General features: G+C 38.7%; 1 protein-coding gene and 1 pseudogene across 1 annotated transcript in view; one reads left to right on the forward strand and one right to left on the reverse strand.

The window, feature by feature from the left end:
• USP14 (ubiquitin specific peptidase 14) overlaps window positions 1-11,815 on the reverse strand; it is a 40,767-nt gene extending 28,952 nt beyond the window's left edge. Inside the window, exons 1-5 of the mRNA XM_059895428.1 lie at window positions 11,592-11,815; window positions 6,812-6,957; window positions 4,659-4,691; window positions 2,549-2,653; window positions 1,713-1,816 (exon numbers count right to left, since the gene is read on the reverse strand). Coding sequence (XP_059751411.1) covers window positions 1,713-1,816; window positions 2,549-2,653; window positions 4,659-4,691; window positions 6,812-6,957; window positions 11,592-11,607 — 404 coding nt within the window. The 5' untranslated portion in view covers window positions 11,608-11,815. The remainder of the gene's footprint in view (window positions 1-1,712; window positions 1,817-2,548; window positions 2,654-4,658; window positions 4,692-6,811; window positions 6,958-11,591) is intronic.
• Window positions 586-982, forward strand: LOC132348142 (prefoldin subunit 4-like; annotated as a pseudogene).
• Window positions 11,816-21,562: the final 9,747 nt, after the last annotated feature.

Raw genomic sequence — 21,562 nt, forward strand, 5'->3', positions numbered from 1 at the left:
TTCAAAAAAGGTGCTAAGACAATTCAACAGGAAAGACTAGTCTTCTCAACAAATGGTACTGGAAGAACTAGACATCCGCATGCAAAAGAATGGGGAAAACTACCTCCCACCATACAAAAAAATTACCTAAAAATGGATCATAGACCTAAATGTAAAAGCTGAAACTATACAGCTCTTAAAAAAAATTTTATAACCTAGAAATTAGGCAATGGTTTCTTATATGTGACACCAAAAAAAAAAAAAATTCAACTACATCAAAATTTAAAATTTCTGTGCTACAAGAATGCGGTCAAGAAAGTGAAAAGACAACTCACAAAATGGAAGAAAATATTCGCAAATTACGTGAAAAAGGACTTGTACCCAGAATATATGAAGAACACTTACAACTGAGTAATAAAAAGACAAACCATTTAAAGCATAGGCAAAGGATGTGCTGATCAGACATTTCTACAAAGATATACAAATGGCCAATAAGCACATGAAAAGATGCTCAACATCATTAGTCACTAGGTAAATACAAATGAGAGCCACAATGAGATACCATTTAACCCTTAGGATGGCTATAATCAAAGACAGAGTCCCAAGATGGCAGCCACCATGAAGATGACTGCATAGATGTCAACGTTACATTTGAAGATCAACAAAAGATAAATTTTCACAGAATACAAGTAGAATCACACAGTTAAAGGAAGAAACAGAATTAAAAAAGAAACAGCTCCAAAATTTAGGAGATGCTTGTGAGGCTACCACACTTGCAGACGACAACTGCTTAATGATATCTCATTAGATTAGTGATGTTTTCATTAGCCATTCTCAAGAAGAAACACAAGAAATGTTAGAAGAAGCAAAGAAAAATTTCCAAAAAGAAACTGATACCTTACAATCCAGAGTGGAATCAATTCAGCAGGTGTTAGCAGATTTGAAAGTTCAGTTATATGCAAAATTGGAGAACAACATAAACCTTGAAGCACGAGAAAGCTAAACATTTTACAATACTTTTAAAATGTTGCTCAACACAGGTTACCATGTGACTGAGCAATCCACTCATAATCGAGAGAAATGAAAATAACTCATCTGCACAAAAACTTGTGCTTGAGTGTTCATAGCAGCATTATTCATAATAGCTAAAATGTGGAAACAATCCAAATGTCCATCAACTGATGAATGGATAAACTAAACATAGTATATCCATACAATGGAATATTATTCATCCATAAAAAGGAATGAAGTATTGAATCATGCTACAACATGGATGAACCTAGAAAACATTATGCTAAGTAGAAGAAGCCAGTCAACAAAAAGACCACGTACTGTATGATCCCATTAATATGAAATGTCCAGAATAGGCAAATCTGTAAGACAAAAAGTAGATTAATGGTTGCCTAGGGCTGGAGGTGGGAAAGGTATAAGGAGTGACTGCTAATGAGTATGAGGTTTCTTCTGGGGGAGCAGGGGAATATTCTGAAATTAGATCGTGGTGATGATTGCACAACCTTGTGAATATAATAAAGACCATCTAACTGAACACGTTAAAAGGGTGAATTGTACGATAAATGGATTATATCACGATAAAGCTGCTAAAAAAATATATATATATGTGTACACACACACACACACACACACACACATATACATATATATGCAAAACAACACTATTCATCCAAACCTCCTTTACCCAAAAAGGACATAAAACAATCTCTCTTCTGTCTTACCTTTTAAGGGCATCTTTGAGTTCAGGTACAGAACGAATACACTGAACTGTAGCATTCATGTAACAAGTGTTACCAAGGTTTGTCAATCCACATGGTAATTCCATCTGATAAGGAAAAGGATTAAATCATTTTTATAAGATGACACAGCATATATAAATCACTAAACACACTGAAGCAAATACAATTTACCAACTCATACCAATTTATTCCACCTTAACCATGTTTTATTTCCCTCACAAAATATTTTACTTGCATCATGCGGACAATCATCCTGTTTTAATTCCCTTCTTAAAAATAATAAGAAAACAATCGTATCAGTTCTGCCTCCTCTGCAGGTTTATCACTGGAAGAGGGTAACAAAATATATACAGAAACACTTCAAAAAAATGAATGGTACTATATAAATGCTGGGTAGTAAAAATAATAATAATATTTGACAAGTGTGTGTTGGCCAGTTTCTAAACCAACACTGCATTTAAATTAAGGATAAACTGTATATTTTCAACATGGAAGGTTTTAAGAATTTAAATATCCCAGCATTTAAACTATTTAACTTCTTTGAGCCTGTTTTCCCATAAAATAATAGTAAACATTTAAATAGCACTATCTGCCAGACACATATTTATTACAGATATTCACTGATTTTATAATGAATTATTCAATTAAAAAAGGATTTGTTGAGCCAATTTCAAAGATAAAACTTTTATTTACTGCTAATAACATACATCTTAATATTGATTAAATCTTCAAAACATGTAGATGCTTTCTGAAAGGCATCTTACTAACTGTACTTCTTAAAAGTAGTGATCAAATACATAAAATGTGGTATGTCTTACAGCAGATGCTAACTGTTCTTCTGTCATGTCTTCTACAAAGACAGTTTTAGCTGAGGGTTCCTCAGGAAGAGCATCTGCTGACCCCATCATTAGTAAAGTCATTCCCTGTTTAAAAAAAAAATTAATTTCATGAAAATGCTGAAAAGTTGATCACGTTTATGTCCACTGAAGGAAGCCAGACACAGAAAAACACAAGTTGCATGCTTCTATTTGCTAGAAAAGGTAAATCTAGAGAGACACAAAGTAGATTAGTGGTTGCTAGAGCTGAAGGTGGGAATAGGGAGTGTCTTTAAATGGGAACTCATTTCTTTCTGGCGTGATGAAAATATTCCAAAATGAGACTGTGGTGAAGGTTACACAACTCTGTAAATACATTAAAGATCACTGAACTGTTAAAAAAAAAAAAAAAAAAAAAAAAAGTACTAGCGTGGCTGCCTCAGGCCACAGGTCACCTGCTTATCTGAAAAGGAAACTTCTTAGAATGATGGAACTTCTTTATCTTGACTGTGGTAGTGGTTTCATGACTGTATAAAGTTAACCAAATTCATCAAACTCTTAAACTAAAGTAGGTGAATCTTACTCTCTATATACTATACGTCAATAAAGTTAACAGAAAAAATACGGTCACAAAGAAAGCTGAGAATGTTTTCAATACTGGAAAGGAGAGAATTCTTCAAATCATCATTAATATTTAGTGGCATCATTTCTCCCCATAACACACTAAGCACTGATAAGATTCTTTCTATGAAAGTCTATTGTGTAAATGTAACCATTATTTACATTTGAATAGAAATATTTTGAAAGCATTGAAATCTCCATTATTAGAAAACATCAAACCAAACATATAAATTAGTTCAAAATATCTAATTTTATAATTCTACACATTATTAACTTAAGGGAATACTTATATTCAGTACAGATACACCATTCCATACAACAGAAGAACAATGGAGACACTGTCACCCTAAATCTCATAATCCTGAAATGTGAACATCTTATTCAATATCTTTCTGGAAGACACAAACATCTGAGACAAAGACAGAGGGTAAAGATTGTAAAGAGGTCACAAAGACCAAGAAATCTGAGAACTGCACATGCCAAAAATGCAAGGTTTAATAGTTAAAAATCAATGAGACTAGCCAGATTACCAGAATAAAAGAAAAATCATATGATCCTTTTAATAAGAAGCAGAAAAGCACTTAAAATTCAACAGCCATTCATAACTTAAAAGGTCTTAGTGAACTAGGAAATGACAAAAGATGTCCACTCCCACCACTTTCTATTCAACACTGTATTAGAAGTCCTAGCCAGTAAAGTAAGGCAAAAAAAGAAATAGCAGCCATAAAGACTGGAAAGGGAAAAGTAAAACTGCCTCTATTTGCAGAGAGCATGCTTACGTACATAGAAAACCCAATGGATTCTACAAAAAAACTACTGGAACTAGAAAGTGAATTTGGCAAGGTCACAGGTTAAAAATAAACTGTATTTTTATAATCTAGCCATGAACACTGGAAAACAAATTTTTTTTAAAGTATCATTAAATAGCCAAGAAATGTTAAGTTCCAGAATCTAACAAAAACCGTGCAAGCTCTCTATACTGAAAAATTATAAAACTGAGCTAAGAGAAATGGAGAAGTACACCTTATTTAAGGATTTCAGTACTCAATACCTTTAAGATGTTCATTCTCCCCAAACTGAACTACAGATTCAATGCAACCTAAACAAAATTCCAGGAGTCCATTTGTAGGAGTTGACTAATGCTAAAATTATAAGGAAATGCAAAGGAGCTAAAATATTCCTGAGGAAACAGAAAAAGCTGGAGAACTTACATTATCTTATTTCAAGACTTATTATAAAGCTTTAGTAATCAAGACCATGTGGTACTAGTATAAGGTTAATCAAATATATCAATGAAACAAGAGTCCAAAAATAGACCAACAACTGATTTTCAAGAAAGACTCTGACATAAATCAATGAGAAAAGGAAAATATTTTCAACAGATGGTGCTGGAACAACTGGATATACAGACAGAAAAAAAGGCATTTGGAATACATTTTGTGTAATAATTACGGAACTGCATTATAACTAGTGTTCTTAAGATAATACTTACATTTTTTATTTTGATGTTTCCCCAATCATCATCCTGTTTTAAAGACAAAGAATAAACATTTAACCACCCCCATATAATCCAAACATAATCTAAAAATCAACTAATTTTAGATTTCTACTTCAAAATAGAAATTGTCTATATGCAGATTTTACTTAAAATTACTGTAATCGAAAGTATTTTTTAAAAAACAAAAAACAAATGCAGTCCTAAAACTAGTAAGTCTAACAATTGTCCAAACTACATAAGATACAATCTAAAAGACAGTAAACTTGGCAGCACCAAAAGTACTGAAACACTTGACTGATGACAAATGACAGATGCTAATTTTTTGCATATTTGGAACCAGCAGAGCTAATAACTAGCATATGTTTGACAAGAATAAAGAATAACTTCAGAAATGAAATAAGGTCTACATAATTAGGGTGATTATATAATTAATCACCCAAATCAAGAGACTCTTGAGAATGAAAGTGCTATTAAAAATTATACCAGGAGAGTAAACAAGACTACCCAAGGCAAACTAACCCTTAATAGTATTTGCTGCATCCACAAATGTTTCTGAAGTCCTACATTTCACATCTATGAATCAATTAACAAATACTTTGACTTCAGTATGTTCAATTTAAATCAAGTTTTTTTTGAAATGCCATGATTGGTCCACAGATATTTTGGCAGCTAAAAGCCCTTCCCTTCAGAGGACAGTCAGTTCCATATCACTCCTTCCTTTTTACCGAAAGTACCAGGCACTTAATACACCTCCCTTTGGTGGTGCCACTATTTCTTTTTGGGCATCCTGCTTCAAAGTAGAACACTAAGTTTCTAAATGCCCTTCTCAGTTTAAGGGCTATTACTGCTAATCAAAAGGAATGACAACTATAAATGTCTCCTCAAATAATGCCTCCTCCTACTTATCCAAGGTCACACAAACCTGGGAAATGAACCCAGATCTGCTTGACTTGTAAATCACATGTTCTTTTGGTGCCTTACTATATGTTACTTAAGCCTCTCTGATGCTCAGTAAAATATGTAAAATACATTTACTTTCCTCATTTTTAATATACATACAGTTGAAAATTAAAGAAAACAAAAGCCTGGCACAGAATAAGTATTCAGTTAAGTGGTAGCTATTAGTCATAGCTTCATTTAATTAACATTTTTCTGTAATTCTCCACAGTATACCACCAGTACACAGCTCAGCACAAATTACATTACCAAGTTCACTAATGACCAAAAGCTCATACTGCAACTTGAGGGGAAACAATGTTTCTTCACCAAAATCTGTTTTACGGCCCAGCTAACAGGGGTAGCCAATCCTTATCTCTAAAGTTAATTAGAGCTCTTTAGCATTTCACATCTAACTCTTGAAGAAAGTGTATTTTAAAAACTATACTTATATAGTATTACAAACAATAATAAAGAAAATACCTTCACATCTTTTCTGTGGCCCTTCATCAATGATACTGGTAAGTTTGGACTCTTAACTGTAATCAATGTGATCATTCCAAGGGAACTAAAGGAAAACTTAAATTCCCTCTTTTTTTAAACAAAAATTTCTTTCCTCCCATCTCCAGCAGGTGTTAGACAGTGATTACTTCTAAGAGAAAGGGGCTCTTTTTAATGGTAGGATGCAAGAAAGGCCAAAGGAAAAATTAACAGTTTTCCAGTATTCCAGAACCAGGGCCTTAGTAAATTTGGTACATTCGCATGTATATACAAAAACATTGTGTAGTAGCCTTTAAAAAATAAATTTACCATACTGTTCCATATTTTTAACAGAGATAAAATTTCTAACCCCATAACTGAAAATTACTAAGGAAATACAAATAAGACTTTTTTAGTCTATACAAAATGAAATACTTTTAACACACCTTCATAAGAAAAAAATGCAAACACAGATAAATGGAAAGTGCCCCAGTCCCCTGACCCCCAGAGATAATCATTGATAAAATGCATTTTAAAATAAAAATTTTAATGATGCTTTATAATATAGTGTTTTGAAATGGCTACAATGTTCCTTCCTTAAACTAACATGAATAAGAGTTTTAATACCATAGACTATATACTCTCACCAAATAAAAAATACCTTAAATGCTACATTTTCTGGTGCCAGTTATTTTCACTAGTACATAATGAAAATCTGGACTAAATTTTACCTTCAATGTTCCTCCTTTCACCATAACCTTCTGTCTGGCCGGCTGGACTCCAGTCAGTGCGAAAAGCTGAGCCTTGAACACCATCGGAGGTTCATCAGTATTCAATTCTACACCTTCAAATTTCTCCTTTCCCCATTTCACAGTAACTGCAAACAAACCATAATTTTTTTTTTAATTTACAAAACAACAAGACTTAAGATTTAGAAGATCCTTAGGGAACTATTAGGCTAGTTCTTGAAAGCCAAACTATGTCATTAATCTTTTTACACACCTAATGCCTACCAAATCAGGAGTGAAGTGAATGCAATAGATCTTGGATAAAATTTAACTGGATCTAATCCAACTTCTCATTTGATAAATAAGGAAACTGAGACTTAAAAGAAGCTGATTGATTAATGTCACAAAACCAGTCAGTAAATATTCAGGGCTTCTGAATCCTACTCCAATAATATCTGCAAAATATGACCACACTGAAATACTTCCCAGGATAAAGTTCAGACTTCAGAATGTGTTTATTTAAACAACCATTAAAATCAGTTGAATATTACATACTGCTGAAATAGAGAGGGGAAACTTGAAAGGCTAGAATATTTTGAGAAGAAAAAATATTCTTGGGAAAATAAAGCACACTGAAAACAGGTTAAGGAATATAGATTCTGGATTATAGGAAGAAAGGTGTGGAAGAACTGAAAGGTCTGCCTCCTGAGCAAGAGGTGCTCAAATATTAAGAATCCAAAAATATAGCTAAATCATTAAAAATTATAGAAATCCTACTTCACAGCCATTCAGATGGCTACAACAACAACAACAAAACCACAGAAAATAACAAGTGTTGGCAGGGATGTGGGGAAATTGGAACCCTTGTGCATTGCTCTAGGAATATAAAAATGGTACCACCACTGTGACAGAAAGTATGGTGGTTCCTCAAAAATCAGGCACAGAATTACTACTATGTGATCCAGCAATTCCATTTCTATGTATATACCCAAAAGTATGGCAACCAGGGAATCAAACTGATATTTGTATACCCATGTTCCTAGCAGCATTATTTCACAATAGCCTAGAAATGGGAGCAACCCAAGTGCCCATCAACAGTGGTATATACATACAATGGACATTAATCAGCCTTAAAAAAATAATGAAATTCTGACACATTCTACCACATGGATGAACCTTGGAGACATTATGCTAAGTGACACAAGCCAGTCACAAAAGGACAAATACTGTATGATTCTACTTATGTGAGGTACCTAGAGTGGTCAAATTCCTAGAGACAGAAAGAAGAATGGGGGTTGCCAGGAGGCTGGGGGAAATGGCAATAGGGGTACAGAGTTTCAGTTTAGGAACGGGAAGAATTTCCAGAGGTGGGTGGTGATGACGGCTGCACAGCGATGGGAACGTACTCAATGTTAAAAACTGTACACTTAAAAATGTTTAAAACTGCACTTTACGTTACATATATTTTACCACAATAAAAAAATTTCAATCAATCTCATAAAATAGCTAACTTTTGAAATATGTTAACATAAATAAACTAGGGAATTCCCTGGTGGTCCAGTGGTTAGGACTCCAGGCTTTCACTGCCCAGGGCCTGGTTTCAATCCCTGGTCAGGGAACTAAGATCCCACAAGCCGTACAGCACAGCCAAAAATAAATAAATAAATAAATAAACTCACTCACTCAAAGATGTACATAGTTTTTTCCACTGAAAACTTTATACCTACTCAAAATGAGACTCCCATAATTAATAGCTGTCTAATTTCTGATTACTAAAACCAGAATATAAAAAAGTGACTGTGACTCCAAATCCCTATTCTTTCACTAGTTCAATTAACGTGTTAGCGTTCATTCAATGATAAGCCCAGTTACAAGGATTAGGGAGACTCTCTGTGAACTTACAGTTTAATAAAGGAGAGAGGAAAAAAGGTTAAAATAATTAACAATACAATATAAATATTACAAATGCTAGAAGGGCAGAGTGGAATGCTTCATGAGGGAGGAAGGATTCTCCGGAGAAAGTGTTAACTGTGAGTTACCACTATCAACTTTGAGTCTCAAAGAAAAAATTAGGTGTTAGCCAGAGAATAAGAATAAAAGCATTCCTGGAAAAGACACTCAAAAGCATAAAGCAGCATGGTGTTCTCTGAGATACAAGTAATTCCCAGAGTGAAGGGGAAGCAGCTGAAAAAGGAGAAACTGACCAAAGATCAAGTCAGGGAAGATAACATAAGTCATGTTAAAACATACAGGCTTTAAGGTTGTACAAAACGTGCAACCCCTGAAAGGTTTTCATAAAGGCCACTTTGGTCTGGTTTGAACATTAGAACACTCTAGCAGCAGCAGAGAAAATATTGGTTTGAAGGGGGAACGACTACAATCATTGAGACAAACCAGAAACATATAACAATAGTACAAACAAAAGAGAGAGGACTAAATCAAAACAGTATTAGAAATAATGAAGACGAAATCTGTAATTTATTTAGCTGTGTCGCCATGGGCAAGTTAAACTTTTTGCTTACCCATAAACCAGGGGTTCCCAACCCCGGGGCCACGGACCATACCAGACCATGGTCTGTTAGGAACTGGACCACACAGCAGGAGGTGAGCAGCGGGCGAGGGAGAGAAGCTTCATCTGTATTTACAGCTGCTCCCCATCGCTTGCGTTACCGCCTGAGCTCCGCCTCCTGTCAGATCATTGGCAGCATTAGATTCTCATAGGAGCACGAACCCTACAGTGAACTGCGCATGCGAGGGATCTAGGTTGCTTGCTCCGTATGAGAATCTAATGCCTGATGATCTGAGGTGGAGCTGAGGCGGTGATGCTAGTGCTAGGGAGTGGCTGCAAATACAGCTTATCATTAGCAGACAGATCTGACTGCACAGAGACCATAATAAATCAATTGCTTGCAGACTCATATCAAAACCCTATCAGTGAGTGGGAAGTGAAAACAAGCTCAGGGCTCCCGTTGATTCTGCATTATGGTGAGTTGTATAATTATTTCATTATATATTACAATGTAGTAATAATAGAAATAAACTGCACAATAAATGTAATGTGCTTGTATCATCCCGAAACCATTCCCCCCCGACCCCTCCCCAGGACTGTGGAAAAACTGTCTTCCACGAAACTGGTCTCTGGTGCCAAAAAGGTTGAGGACCGCTGCCATAAAGGAGAATTATACTAGTACCACGGGACTATGTTGAAAATTAAAACAAAGCAACATGTATAAAAAACATTAGCTTTGTATCAGACAAAAAAGTGTTCGCTAATTTTTACAGCACTTGTTCTTAACCACGTAAATATCTGGATGTTTAATTTTCTATCAAAACTTATGACAGTACTTAAGATGTTCTTGTTTTAATATAGGGCTTTTTGCAGAATCTGAAAATACAGATTCTCAATATGGAGATGTCAAAGGAAGAAACCTTAGAAATCTACTTCAATTCCCTCATTTTGGAAATGAGGAAAAGATCTGATTAAATATTTAAGATGGAACTCAATTTCTAAGATAGAAAGTCTGGTGAGTACAGGCATTTTTTGAGGGGAACAAATAAGTATTAGCATACACAGATTATTTACCACCATTACTTAATTAATGCCCCTTAAATTCTATATTGCATAAATAGAATATTTCAAGTACCATTCTACTGTTCCATTGTTGTGGCCTTAGAAAAAGAGGTTGAGCAATCATTATTAAAGAATTTGGGGACACACAGTTTTGAGGGCATTAGCCTGCTGTGGCCCCCTTTACCTGGCAAAGCAATAAAGCTATTCTTTTATACTTTACCCAAAAAAAAAAAAATCATTATTAAAGCATTCAAGATTCTAGAACATCAAGAATCCATGTCGAGTTTAAACATTATTCTTTGGTTTGATGTCGTTCTTTGAAAACGCTGAATCTTCAATAAAGGAATTATGATAGAGTGTCAAGGATGGCCAATGAATCACACATCCATAGCCAACTGGAGCCACCACATACACTTTAGGGGCCATTTTGAATTACACTAGGAGACAGCAAGGTCCATTAACTCAGTAAAAACATGATCCTTGGCCAACACCTTGGACTGCCATCACGCAAAAAAAACCCTGTCAAACGCCAATCAAAAGGAAATGATACCCGCGGACATCTGTATTCCTTTACCTCTCAAAGCTAACATTGTGCTTCGGACACAGAAACACAAAACAGTGTTTGATGAAATGAAAACGAAGCAAAAAGCTCGCAATCTGCCTCAGGATAAAACTGAAATTGGTACAAACGGGGTGGTGGCAGCAAGGGGTAAGCGAAGGGAGGCTATGGAAGGAAACCCCCAGAACGAGGAAGGAAGGCTTAACCTCACATCCCTGGTCCCTCCATCACTCCCTTACCGAGGCTTCCCCTCCTGGCCGCTCCCTTCCACGGCTACCACTGAAGAGGCCCAGGAAATGCCACTGCACCTCCAGCCTGGTCCCTGCTGCCCCGGGACACAACCTCACCCTACCCCGCACGTGAGAACAGAGACAGAACTATTCTGCAGAGTCACCACTCGGAGGGGCGGACGCTCGCTGCTTCCCCACCTCCCCTCCGGCTCCCACCCCACCCACGCGGCGGCCCAGGAGGGGCACGGCTCCCTCGCGTTGCAGGGCCCGGAACTCGCAGGGAGAGAGAAAGGGGCGAGGGTCCCCTCCACGCCGCGGAATCCCCGCCCCGTGCTCAGCGGGGCGCCCGCCCTGCAGGCCAGGCCTACACAGAGGCCTAGCCCCGGGCGGGACTGCGGGGCACGAGACGAGGAGGGCGCTCACCGGAGTAGAGCGGCATGGCGGGGCGCGCTAGGAGGCGGCGGCGGCGGCGGCGCAGGAAGGCTGGGCCTGGCAAGGGCGGCGAAAGGAAAGGGCCGCGAAGAAGCTGTGGCGGCGGCCGAGGTGGAGGCGCGGTGGTGGCGGCAGACACGGTGCGACGAGAGCCTCATTCAAACCGGCCACTGGCGATGACGCAGTAACACGCCGTCCGCCAGCCGAGCCACGGGGCGACTGCGGGGAGGAGGCAAGGCGGGGCCTGCGGGTGGAGAGACAAGGGAGGTGGGAGCGGCCGGGAGAGGCGGGGCGCCCGGGGCCCCTACGCCTCACAGGTGCGCGCCTGCGCACTGCACACCGCCTGCGCCCACCGGCTCCCAGCCCCGCCCCGCCCCGCCCGGCTGCAGACACTGTGGGAACCTAGTGTCCCAGCGGCAGCCTCCTAGGAGGTCGTTCACCCCTGTTTCCAAAGGGTGGGGCAGTACGAGCTGGGGCTTTTTTCCCCGCTGCTAATGTAGGCTGGAGAAGAACCTTGCTCCGCCCCTCAACTTGGTCTACTTATTAATGAAAATGTCTAGCCCTCCCATTCAGGATTTTGCAACAAAAATAAACATCAAAATGATCTGAATATTTCAGAGATAGGTCTGTCTTGGTTGTAATGTATTACTGCTGTTTCTAACACCTGTTCGGACCCTAGGTTGGCTCTAGTAAAGGAGTAGATACAGCGCCCTTGCCTGCCCCGTGGAAGTTACGTGCAGCCCTCCACTTAATTGTCTTGGACCTGTTTCCTCAGCCTGGTAAATGAGGAAGCTAGACTGGAAGGTTTCTGAGGCCTTTTTCAAACACTAAATTGTCACGGCTGAGATCCGTTTAAAACTTTCTAGATGAGTTAGAAAGGAAATAGAACCTGTAAATGAACGAAGGAATTTCGAAAACGTGGAAATTAAAATTGAGGTGGTTCTTGCCTAATATAGAGGTTTTATAATGATCACCTATACTGCAAAAGAGGAGTTGAAACTGTCCCTATTTCAAAACTAAAATTCTCCATATTTTAAAACAGCCCATAGGAGAGTGAGTTTTATCAGTCTACATCAGGAGTCTTACCCTTCACTGCTTCATTATTCAAGGCCTATCATAAAAATATAATCCAAAATGTGACCAAAATAACACAAAGATACGCAGAACGTTATTTAAAGTAATATGTGTAATATTAAGTGAAAAGAGTATATCGGATTTATGCAGTACATAAAACCATTGTTCATAGGTTCAGACTTTTTTAAAATTTTTTTAACATCTTTATTAGAGTATAATTGCTTTACAATGGTGTGTCAGTTTCTGCTTTATAACAAAGTGAATCAGTTATACATATACATATGTCCCCATATCTCTTCCCCTCTTGCATCTCCCTCCCTCCCACCCTCCGTATCCCACCCCAGACTTCTCTTTTTAATTGAAGTACAGTTGATTTAAAAGTTGCGTTAGGGACTTCCCTAGTGGCGCTGTGGTTAAGAATCCACCTGACAATGCAGGGAACATGGGTTCGATCCCTGGTCTGGGAAGATCCCATGTGCCGCAGAGCAACTAAGCCAGTGTGCCGCAACTACTGAGCCTGCGCTCTAGAGCCTGCGTGCCACAACTACTGAAGCCCACATGCCTAGAGCCTGTGCTCTGCAACAAAGAGAAGCCACCGCAGTGAGAAGCCTGCGCACTGCAACGAAGAGTAGCCCCCGCTCGCCACAACTAGAGAAAGACAGCGTGCAGCAGCGAAGACCCAATGCAGCCAAAAATATTAAAAAATAATAAAAAATAAAAGTTGTGTTAGTTTCAGGTGTACAGAAAAGTGATTCTATATATATATTCTATATTCTATATATATATTCAGAATATATATACATTTTCAGATTGTTTTCCAGTGTAGGTTATTACAAGGTATTGAATATACTTCTCTGTACTATACAGTGAGTCCTTGTTTATTTTATGAATAGTAGTATCTGTTCATCTCAAACTCCTAATTTTTCCCTCCCCGCCACTTTCCGCTTTGGTAACCATATATTTGTTTTCTATGTCTGTGAGTCTATTTCTGTTTTGTAAATAAGTTCACTTGTATCATTTTTTAAGCTTCCTTATCACTTATAAGTGATATCATATGATATTTGTCTTTCTCTGACTTAGTATAATAATCTCTAGGTTCATCCATGTTGCTGCAAATGGCATTATTTCATTCAATTTTATGGCTGAGTAGTATTCCATTGTATATGTATACCACATCTTCTTTAACCATTCATCCGTTGATGGATATATAGGTTGCTACCATATCTTGGCTATTGTAAATAGTGCTGCTATGAACATGGTGCATGTATTATCTTTTTTCTCCAGATATATGCCCAGGAGTGGGATTGCATGATCATACAGTAAGTCTATTTTTAGCTTTCTAAGGAACCTCCATACTGTTCTCCATAGACTGCACCAATTTACATTCCCACCAACAGTGCAGGAGAGTTCTCTTTTCTTTACACCCTCTTTAACATTTATTATTTGTAGAATTTTTGATGATGGCCATTCTGACCATCATGAGGGAATAATACCTCATTGTAGTTTTGATTTGCATTTCTCTAATAATTAGTGATGTTGAGCATCTTTTCATGTGCCTGTTGGCCATCTGTATGTCTTCTTTGGAGAAATGTCTATTTAGGTCTTTTGCCCATTTTTTGATTGGGTTGTATTTTTGATATTGAGCTGTATCAGCTGTTTGTGTATTTTGGAAATTAATCCCTTGCCGGTAACATCATTTGCAAATATTTTCTCCCATTCTATAGGTTTTCTTTGTGGTTTGTGGTTTCCTTTGCTGTGCAAAAGCTTTTAAGTTTAATTAGGTCTCATTTGTTTATTTCCATTACTCTAGGAGACAGGTCCAAAAAACTATTGCTGTGATTTATGTCAAAGAGCACTCTGCCTATGCTTTCCTTTAGGAGTTTTATAGTATCTGGTCTTACATTTAAGTCTTTAATCCATTTGAAGTTTATTTATTTTAATTTATTTATTTTTGGCTGCGTTGGGTCTTCGTTGCTGCACGTGGGCTTTCTTTAGTTGTGGCGAGCGGGGGCCACTCTTCGTTGTGGTACACAGGCTTCTTATTGAGGTGGCTTCTCTTGTTGCAGAACACGGGCTTTAGGTGCGCAGGCTTCAGCAGTTGTGGCTTGCAGGCTCTAGAATGCAGGCTCAGTAGTTGTGGTGCACAGGCTTTGTTGCACCACAGTATGTGGGATCTTCCTGGACCAGGGCTTGAACCTGTGTCCCCTGCATCGGCAGGCGGATTCTTAACCACTGCGCCACCAGTGAAGCCCCATTTTAAGTTTATTTTTGTGTATGGTGTTAGAGAATGTTCTAATTTTATTCTTTTACATGTAGCTATCCAGCTTTCCCAGCACCACTTCTTGAAGAGAATATCTTTTCTCCATTGTATATTCTTGCCTCCTCTGTCAAAGATTAATTGACCGTAGGTGTGTGGGTTTATTTCTGGGCTCTCTGTTCTGTTCCATTGATCCATCTGTCTGTTTTTGTGCAATACTACACTGTTTTGATTACCATAGCTTTGTAGTGTTATCAGAAATCTGAGAGTATTATGCCTCCCGCTTTGTTCTGTGCCCTCAGAATTGCTTTGCCAATTCTGGCTCTTTTGTGGTTCCATATACATTTTAGGATTACTTGTTCTAGTTCTGTGGAAAATGTTATGGGTAATTTGATAGGATCATGTTAAATCTGTAGATTGCTTTGGGTAGTATGGCCATTTTAACTATATTAATTCTTTCAATCCAAGAGCATGGGATATTGTCCCATTTCTTTGAATCATCTTCAGTTTTCTTTATCAGTGTTTTGTAGTTCTCAATGTGCAAGTCTTTTACCTCGTTGGTCAGGTTTATTCCCAGTTTTTTGTTTTGTTTCGTTTGATGTGATTTTAAAAAGCAATTTTTTTTTTTACTTTTTCTTTCTGATATTTCATTGTTAGTGTAAAGAAATGCAAAAGATTTCTGTATGTTAATCTTGTATCCTGCTACCTTGCTGAATTCATTTATCATTTCTAATAGTTTTTGTGTGGAATCTTTAGGGTTTTCTGTATAGAGTATCATGTCATCTGCATATAATGACAATTTTACCTCTCTCTTTCTATTGGATGCCTTTTATTTCTTATTCTTCTCAGTTTGCTGTGGCTAGGATTTCCAATACTATGTTGAATAGAAGTGGTGAGAGTAGGCATCCTTGTCTTGTCCCAGAATTTAGCAGGAAGGCTTTCAGCTTTTCACCGTTGAGTATTTTGTTGGCTGTGAGTTTGTCATAAATAGCTTTTATTATGCTGAGATTTGTTCCCTCTATACCCACTTTGGTGAGTTTTTAATCATGAATGGATGTTGAATTTTTATCAAATGCTTTTTCTGCATCTATTGAGATGATCATGCGGTTTTTGTCTTTTCTTTTGTTGATGTGGTGTAACTGGTTGATTTGTGTATACTGAACCATCCCTGTGACGCTGGGATGAATCCAACTTGATTGGGGATATGATCCTTTCCATGTGTTGTTGGATTTGGTTTACGATTCAGACTTGTTTTGAATCTCATTATTACTAGCTGTGTAACCTCTGAGCCTCAGTTTCCTGATCTATAAAATGGAGATAACCACTGCGCCACCAGGGAAGCCTTGAGAATCTGCCTGCCAATGCAGGGGACACGGGTTCGAGCCCTGGTCTGGGAAGATCCCACATGCCGCGGAGCAACTGGGCCCGTGAGCCACAACTACTGAGCCTGCGCATCTGGAGCGTGTGCTCCGCAACAAGAGAGGCCGCGAAAGTGAGAGGCCCACGCACTGCAATGAAGAGTGGCCCCCACTTGCCACAACTAGAGAAAGCCCTTGCACAGAAACGAAGACCCAGCACAGCCATAAATAAATAAATAAAATAAAATAAAATACAGATGAACAAAGTCTGGAGATCTATACCAGAAAGTAGACAGGGCTTATCTCTCAGTGGTGAATTGGGTGAGTTTAGTTTAAAAAAAAAAAAAAAAAAATGGAGATAAAATGTCTACATTATAGGATTGTTGCGAGGATGAAATAAGATCCTGTATAGAAGATACTTAGCACAGTGCATTGCACATAGTGTACAATAAATGGTAGCTATTACAGATTACACAATAAAAACTTGAGAGGGATTTTGTAGGGTGTGGCTCGAGTAGAGGACTATGGGTAGCTTTAGTCTCTATTTTCCAAATGTTCAGTAATATAGTTCTATAAAATATATCTTTAAAAATATACTGGATAGGTCCTCAGTGGGAAACTCTTTGCTGCCCTGTGAAGTTGACAGTAAGGGAGGCCTAAAGATGGAAGGATGCCAGTGCTTATCATATACTGTCTCTCATTGCACCCTGTGCTTTCCCTCTAGTACCTTTCATCATATGAATATTTCTTTAACGTCTGTATTCCCCCGACCAAACTATAAACAGGAATTGTGGCTATCTGGCAGGCACTCTGGAATTATTTGATGCTGTGAGAACTGGAATGTGAGAGAAAACTATTTTGAGCTTACTCGTTGTATACATGACCAGGGAGTCTTCTAGACTAACTTTGTTTTCAACATACACACCCCCAACTTTTGGTACAACTAACTTCTAGCCTCATTGGGGGATCTGGGAATTTGAATTTAAGACAAATGGGGCACAGTGAGGATGTGGAACAGTGCTAGCACTGAAAGGAAGCATAAAAGGAAATTTGCATGGCTGGTCTCCCTGGATGTCAGCAAGAGTTGTAGATAGCAGCAACCTCGCCCCATGTCTCATACGTTGCTAAGCCCTGGTCTACAGGTGTCTAATGGAGAGAATCTTCTGCTTAAGATTGACTTCTTTAAATAATGAATATATTGGTAATATCTTAACCTGCATGTTTATAAATAAATAAACAAGGTCTCTAAAAGGTGGCCAAATACCAGAAAGGTTTTTAACTGGTGAACCACCTATGGTTTATTGCTTAGAATGCCCCCTCCTTATCTGGCCAACGGAAATCCTATGCATCTTTAAAGTCTCCATTTAATGCTAACTCCTTCATATAAACTTCAAGCCTACTTCTATAATTACCCCTTTCTTTCAAGTAGCAGCATCGTAGTTGTTTGCTCCTTTTATGCAACAAGTATGTATTGAGTGCAAGACACTCACTGTAGAAGCTGTGGGTACAAAGATGAATGAAACAAAGGCTCACCCCGCCTAAGACTGAAAATCTACTAGGAATATTGAAATATGCGCACATTAACTATATGGCTCTCTGAATTCATCAGAGCTCTTGGCTGTAAACAATAGAAACCTGAGAGAAGGAGCTGATTTGTAAGACAGGGTAAACTAACAGAATCAATAGGAAAACCTGTGAAACAGGTCTAGGTAATGGATAGGAACCCAGTGACATGGGCAGCGGGAAACATGGGCCAGGTCATGTCATAGAAACAGCCTGGCCACTGCTGCCACCACCTCCATGACTAATTTTGAATTCCAAGTCTACCTCACTCTCTCAAAATTCCATGTCCTGAGCAAGAATATATAATTGACCAAGGACGAGGAAAAGAATGCCTGGCTCCACCTCCCAGACACATCGGGGTGTGGGGCATGGGCTGCCCAAAACCAAACAGCTATGTATTTATTTCCTATCGCTGCTGTAACAAATTACCACACATTTAGTAGCTTAAAACACAACAAACAAAACAACAACAAAAAACCAAAAACAAACAAAAAACCAAGAAAACCCCAGAACACAAAATTATCATCTTAACAGTTCTGGCAGACAGAAGAAGTCCAAGAACAGTCCTAACCTTATGGTATTGGCAAGACTGCACTCTTTCTGGAGGCTCTATGGAAGAATCCATTCCTTACCTTTCCCAGATTCTAGAGGCTGCCCGCATTCCTTCTCATGGCCCCACTCCAGCAAAGGCATCACTCCAACCTCAGCTTCCATCCTCGCAACAACTCTTCTGACTCGGATCCTCTGCCTCCCTCTTTATAAAGACCCTTGTGGTTACATTGGCCTCACCTGGCTAACCCAGGATAATCTCATTTAACATCCCTAGAGTAATCATATCTGCAAAGTCCCTTTTGGCATATAAAGTAACATATTCACAGGTTTAGGAAATTAGGACACAGACATCTTTGTGGGAGCATTACACTGTCTACCACAAGTTTCCCCCACCCCAAAAAGAAAACCAGCGAATATGCAGTACACTTTCTTATAGCATCTATAATTTTAATATTCCTCTATCTTTTCCCCTCTACGAAATTATAAACACTTGGAGGGAAAAAGCCCAGCCTTAAATAATTTGAAAACATGTATATTCATATTCAAATTATTTATATATAATATATATAAATATATAACATATATTCCCAAATCATATAGATATGGGAGGAGCAATTGCTCTGCTTCACGAGGTCTTCATCAAAGACCAACATTCTTTCCATAAAGTTCCTCTGCCAGCCCCTAAAGCAGATCTTCTCAAAGTTTAATGTGAACATGAATCACCTGGGATCTTGTTAAAATTCAGATTCTAATTCAGTAGGTCTTGGATGAAGTCTAAGATACTAACAAGCTCTCGGGAAATCACTCTTTTGAGCAGCAAAGCAGTAAAGAACCTGTCTTTTTCTATTTGGTCGAAGATGGGTTGCAGACACATTTGGGTTTACAGCACACAGGAAGAATCTAATGGGGAAAAGTACAGGGCAGCAATTTTCTTTTAAGCAAGAGTAAGGGGAGGGATGTGCACAAATCACGTCCATTCACATTTCACTGGTGAAAACAATTATATAGCCAAGCTGCGTGGAAGTCTGGGAAATGTAGTCTCCATCAGGGCCAAGACCCAGCACGGAGAGTATCTGATATACTTGCTGAATAGTGGATTTTGGGTGTTGTTGATAGGAATTCAGAGCAGAAAGAAAGTGAAGCAAATGGGAAGCAGTTGGGGGCAGGAAGGTTTTAGAGAGACAGAAAAAGCAAAACATGATAGCAATCAAATTCATTAATTCAACAATTATTTATTGTCGACTCATGGACCCTGCATTGCAGGAGCTCATAATCTATCAGAAAATGTAGGAAAAAATTATTAAAATAAGTAATAACTATGCATGTGGAGGACAGGAAGGAGACTAGCTAGAATAGTGCAGAGGACACATGTGCAGGGCTGTGGCAATAGATAATGTAGAGTGGGTGATATGGGACGCAATTAGAGAGAGCCTGCGTGCCAGGATAAAAGGTTTAGTCTTAGCTAAGTGGGGTTTTCTATCTTCTTAAAGTCTCTAGTCATCACAAACAAGAAGAGTAATACTGAAATTTCTTCCATGTAATCTCTTACTCCAAAGTGAAGATCTAACCTACATCAAGAATTCTTTTATAGGGATCCCTTTCAGTCAAGACAGAAAGACCACATTAATGTTCTCTACTTTTTTTTTTTCCTACAATGAGAAAAAGGATAATTTGCGTATCATGTAATTTGGAGCAACATTTTCGGAACACTGAAGCAGAAAATTTAAATGGAGAACTGGGTGGTAGTAGCAGAAATATCGGTTTAAAATCTGCTCATGTGCTCTCAAGTGAGTTCTCAGTGCGACAGAATGCTCTGTCAAAAAAATAGCAGCGGTGTTGTTTTCCTACTGGCAACTCACCCGAGAGCCATAGCAACAAAACTAGAAATTTCTTTCCTCCTAGAAACCCACACACATTTTAACAAAAATTGGTGGTGGGTAGTGTGTTTGGGAGGGAAACAGGAGGGAAAAAATGCAGCCACTTCCCAAAGAAAGTCTTTTAATCACATGTATTTTGATTCCCAATTTACTTCTTATCCTCACATTCAGATTCCTTTGATTCCACAAAAAAGTTGACCATGTGTATGCTAAAATTTCTTATAGTAATTACTCCCATGTTATTTTTCACCATACACCTATTTATCAAATCCATTTTCTGGTTGTTATTCAGTTTTTTAAAGATTATAAAATTTGCCAGAATTTCCAGGTTTTCCCTATAGAGAACCAGCGCAACCAGCAGCTATAAGGAACATCTGTTGCTTTTGTCTCTTGCGTTTTTGCATAAGAGCAGCCTGATTTTCCCTTTGCAAACCAACCCTTCCTCCTCCTCTCTCAATGTACAAGGTTTGTGTGGGTCTGACCTCACATGTAACCAATCAGAACACTGCTTCCCTTGAAGCCAAGCAGGACCCTGCAAGGGCTTCCTGGGGACAGGTCCCCCACCACGTCCCCTACCTCTTATTTGTTAAAAAGCTTTAGCCTCCTAGGTCTTCCACGAGTTCCAAAGAGCAAATTTAATCAGAGAAGTGAGAAAATGCAGAAACACAGGAAAACAGCCACGCAAGACAAAATAATAATAATTTAGCTATAAAACAAAGTCAAGGACCTTTAGTTCCTCCTCAAGGGCTCTAGACAATATCCTGAGCCATATCCTTGATTTGTTTTGCAGATACTAAAACCCTCGCCAGGTGGAGGAAGTTAACTGCATGCCAACCCCAGACCAATTAGAACCAGAAGGTTGATGGAGATTCCCCAAACATCACCCTGTTACCTCACCATCAACTCATCAGAGAATTGTGCACAAGCCGATCACATACCCTGAGACTCTCTCCCTCACTTTGTCTTTAAAGTCCCTTTCCTGAAAGCCATCAGAAGTTCGGGGCTTTTGAGCATGACCTGCCCGTTCTCCTTGCTTGGCCCTGCAATAACTGTTGTACTTTCCTTCATTACAACCCTATGTCAGTAGATTGGCTTTGCTGTGTATGGGGCAAGGGGACCCAAGTTTGGTTTGGTAACACCCTCTGCCCACAGGAATAGGCTCAAGGATAGACATATAATGCAAGCAGTGAGATTTCCCCAGATCCTAGGAATGATTAGGTTTTTGGCTGAGATTGCTACACTTCTAGAATGTAAGCCTGGTGCTTCAGTGACTTGAGACTA

Source organism: Balaenoptera ricei, chromosome 14, assembly GCF_028023285.1.
Source record: "Balaenoptera ricei isolate mBalRic1 chromosome 14, mBalRic1.hap2, whole genome shotgun sequence".
Classification (NCBI taxonomy): domain Eukaryota; kingdom Metazoa; phylum Chordata; class Mammalia; order Artiodactyla; family Balaenopteridae; genus Balaenoptera; species Balaenoptera ricei.